This window comes from Pygoscelis adeliae, unplaced genomic scaffold (assembly GCF_000699105.1).
Source record: "Pygoscelis adeliae isolate BGI_AS28 unplaced genomic scaffold, ASM69910v1 Scaffold186, whole genome shotgun sequence".
NCBI classification, from domain to species: Eukaryota; Metazoa; Chordata; class Aves; order Sphenisciformes; family Spheniscidae; genus Pygoscelis; species Pygoscelis adeliae.
The window spans coordinates 3397151-3401072 of NW_008825071.1; the positions used below are offsets into that span (position 1 = coordinate 3397151).

The 3922-nt window shown below is 42.8% G+C and overlaps 1 protein-coding gene across 1 annotated transcript in view; it reads left to right on the top strand.

The window, feature by feature from the left end:
• Window positions 1-3244: 3244 nt before the first annotated feature.
• DSP (desmoplakin) overlaps window positions 3245-3922 on the top strand; it is a 29341-nt gene continuing 28663 nt past the window's right edge. Inside the window, exon 1 of the mRNA XM_009326469.1 lies at window positions 3245-3271. Coding sequence (XP_009324744.1) covers window positions 3245-3271 — 27 coding nt within the window. The remainder of the gene's footprint in view (window positions 3272-3922) is intronic.

Here is a 3922-nt window from a genome sequence, read left to right on the forward strand (position 1 = left end):
TAAGACTGAGGCAAAAAAGTAATTGAGTTCCTCTGCCTTCTCCATGTCCCAGGTAACCAGGTCTCCCATTTCATTCCGGAGAGGGCCCACATCTTCCCTTGTCTTCCTTTTATCCCTGACATACCTATAGAATCTTTTCTTGTTGCCCTTGATGTCCCTGGCCAGATTCAATTCTATCAGGGCTTTAGCTTTCCTAACCTGATCCCTGGCTGCGTGGACAATTTCTCTGTATTCCTCCCAGGCTACCTGTCCTTGCTTCCACCCTCTGTAGGCTTCCTTTTTGTGTTGGAGTTTGTCCAGGAGCTCCTTGTTCATCCATGCTGGCCTCCTGGTGTTTTTGCTTGACTTCCTCTTTGCTGGGATGCATCGCTCCTGAGCTTGAAGGAGGTGATCCTTGACTATCCAGAGGGGCCCAGCTTTCTTGGGCCCCTCTTCCTTCCAGGGCTTTGTCCCATGGCACTCTACCAAGCAGATCCCTGAAGAGGCCAAAGTCTGCTCTCCTCAAGGCCAGGGTAGCGAGCTTGCTGTGCGCCCTCCTTGGTGCCCTAAGGATCTTGAACATATGCCCCGTAACCCAGTGTAGCTCCGTTTGACTGGCTGATGGATTTGAAAGCCATTAGCGCTCCCAGTGTCATCAGCTACCTTTAACAGGCCACTGCCTTTTCACCCATTATCCCAGCATTTATCTCAGTATTTTGACTAGCAAAACAGTTAGTTGTTTAATAACAAAACTGATACCCAAGGTGTTAAAAGCAGTGTTGATGAAGTATTGTGCTCTTTTCTGGTTTCAGTTTGTATTGCTCCAGCTTCTGCCATTATTTTGGTTATGTCTTTTTCTACTAGATTGGAGAGCCTTAAATGCTTGCTGCTTTCTTCTTGTGAAGGTCACCATGAACTGTAAACAAGTAACTTGTAGGTCTTTATTTGAAGTTCTAAATAGGGTGCGCTTAAGCCTCCCACTTCAAGGCATCTGCTCCTGCCTTTGAAACAGTTTTGTGCATCTATACTAAACAATCTTCAGTTTTCCAACTTTTTTATTATTTGGACAATGATTCTGGATGTGGTATTCTGACATCATTGGGATGAGCACAAAATACTTGTAATTCTACTTTTTCTATCTTTTAAATGATTTTAGTAGTTTGATTTATTTGAAAATAGCTTTTCTTCACAATTTCTTAGAGTGTTAACAATGACAGCCGTTGTTTAGACCTCCTCTCAATGTGAAGTAATGCCTTCGAGGTCAGTGAAGTTACACTGCAGCCAGTGGAGATAAGCTGATTTATTACCGTAGAATTCTGGTCCCCATCTATAGTTCTTTTGGCTTTAATGGGTATGTGGCATTTATAGCTGTCAGGAGTTGATTGAAAAAGTGATTGAAGAAAAAATATTCTTCTGATGTTCTAAAAAGAGAAAATTGCTTGGAAGGTTCCTCTCATTCATTATGTTTCATTCATTACAATAATTGTGGGTATAATTAAATGTAAATTTTAGATGCAGTCAGATACTTCTAGATCCAAACACAACAGCAATGCCTAAGGAGAAGGAATGATTTAGAAAAGGAAGCTGACAGGAAGCCTGGTACAAAATCAGACCCATATGTTATTTTTCACAATTGTTTTCTTTAAGCTGTTTCCAAGATATACAGGGGTGCATAGCACAGTAGGGCGCAGTGTTTGTGCAGCCAAAGGGTCACAGTGCAAGCCAGGAGTTGCATGTGTACAGCTTGTTTTAAGTCACCCAGTGATTCTCCAGTCCCGTTTCTGTGTCTTTGAGGGTCTACTCCCCAGTGTTGAGGGAAGCTGGTGAAAAGTTGCTCAAACTTCTTCCACTTGTTCAAGAAGAGCTGATAGGAGAATGGCAGGCTGCTGAAGCACCAACTGCACACACTGCAGAAGACCTCTTAAAAATATACTGTTGAACGTTTCTCAGCACTGTAGTGATTTTCCCAAGGACAGCTCTGCCAAGTTTTTTACATTGTCACAGTTCCTTTTGCAAAGGACGGTCAGAGTCTGTTGAAATCAGTGGAAAGATTTCCATTGAATCCAGATGACTTGCTGGCTCTGAGCTGGACAGGTTTGCACCGATAGTCTTTTTGATGTTGGTGTTGTATGGAAGATTTGGGCCTTCAGTGATTTGTAATGGAAAAGGTTACCTACTGTGAGCGCAGGAGTTAAAAAACTAGGCAAGGCTTGGAAGCATTTTCGTTTTTTACTGTCTCTTAGTAGTGGTTTATTTTGGTTTCACTGGCAAGTGCTTCGGTTTGGGAGCTGCCTGGGCTTGCTTGGGAGCTCTGATTCCATCAGCAAGGAATGGTTCCTCGCTTGAAGCATCTCACCCACGTTCAACTAGCAGTGGCTCGCTTTGGTGGCTGAATCCCAAATGCTGGAAAAGCAACCTTCTGGTGGTAGGGATATGCAGCAGATTATGTGTAATACAACAGTAACGACGCCGTTATCTATCTTGCCTTTTTCCCCCACTCGTGTTTTCAATTCTGGAGTTTACTTGGAACCCCCAAACTCCCACTTTATTTATTTGTAAGAAAGCATGTCCTCTAACTCCAGCCCCTACATCTGCTTTTGTAGTAGTGTGTGCAACTTGCAATGCCTTTTTAAGACACTGCACTAACTTCATCCATTTCCACTGGTAAAGGGACCCTTCATACGCTTGTATGGACTTGCGTGCTCATGCGCTTGCATAGCAGAGGATCCTGCTTTCCTTTTATGCTCTGACATTTGATGGCTGGTGTGATAACAAGTACGATAACACCACGCAAAGGCTACATTCTAATGTATTTACCAAGGATTGTGAATAATTTATTCTCACTGTAATACTGCCAAAGTTTTGCCTATCAAAGCTACAACTACCTGTACTGGAAGAAAACCTTTCTCCTTTATGGCATGCCAGTTTCCACCTTCTGCTCGATCCTGTAGTGAAGTCAGTCCACGCCTGCTGTTCCAGAATTATAAAGTGGCTCTGCCATCATGGAATCGACATTAAAACTTCACAGTGCAATTATGCAGGAGGGCCAGATAAAGCGTATGTGTCTCTGTGAAGCTTAATGAGATTGACTGTTCTATGTAACTTCTCTTAGCTGTCAAGAATTTGTGTTTCTTGTCTCTTCAAAATGTGTGATACTCTGTACTTACTTCTTCTTCTCCCCCACAACAGTCAGAATGGGACCTGTACAGTGTCCAGACGCCAGAACACCATCCAGGAGCTTTTGCAGAACTGTTCGGATTGCCTGATGCGAGCTGAGCTCATAGTACAACCCGTGAGTGCTTCTTGTTCTTCTTATCAAAAGTGATTATGAATATTACAGGGAATGAATGCTGCATTGTTATCTGGACTCACAGGCTCTGCTTCTTCATCTCCTTTCTCCCCTTTCAGCTGTTTGTGTGAGGCAACTGGGAGTGGAATAGCTCACCATCTTCCTAGGTCTCCCTCCTCTGCCTGCGCTCAGTGTTCAGTAAAACTGTTTGAAATGCATCCAATTAAGAAAAGGGGGACTTCTAGATTTTTAAAAAAACCTCCACCCTTCAAACAGATTCTACAGCATCTTATATTTCAGTTTTAGATCAAGGCCACTGTCAGTGTAAACAGCTGTTAATGTTATGACCACTTACAGTCTCTTAGTGTGTCCTATAGAATATCGTCATCACTTTCTGGGCCATAATGAACCTGAACCACCATAGGAAGAACTTTCATTATCTTTATTGCATTTTTCCAGATGATTCCTGAAGAAGTATATGAAACTAGATTAAAATCTTCTTGACTGTTTCATCCCAAATGCATAGAGATGATCTTTGCTGTACTCTACACTGATGGACCCATAACATTATGGACACATAAACCCATAGTGCCTGGGGGTGGGTTACTTACTGACGCTAGATTCAGTCCTAGCGAACATGGGATGTCCTTTGTT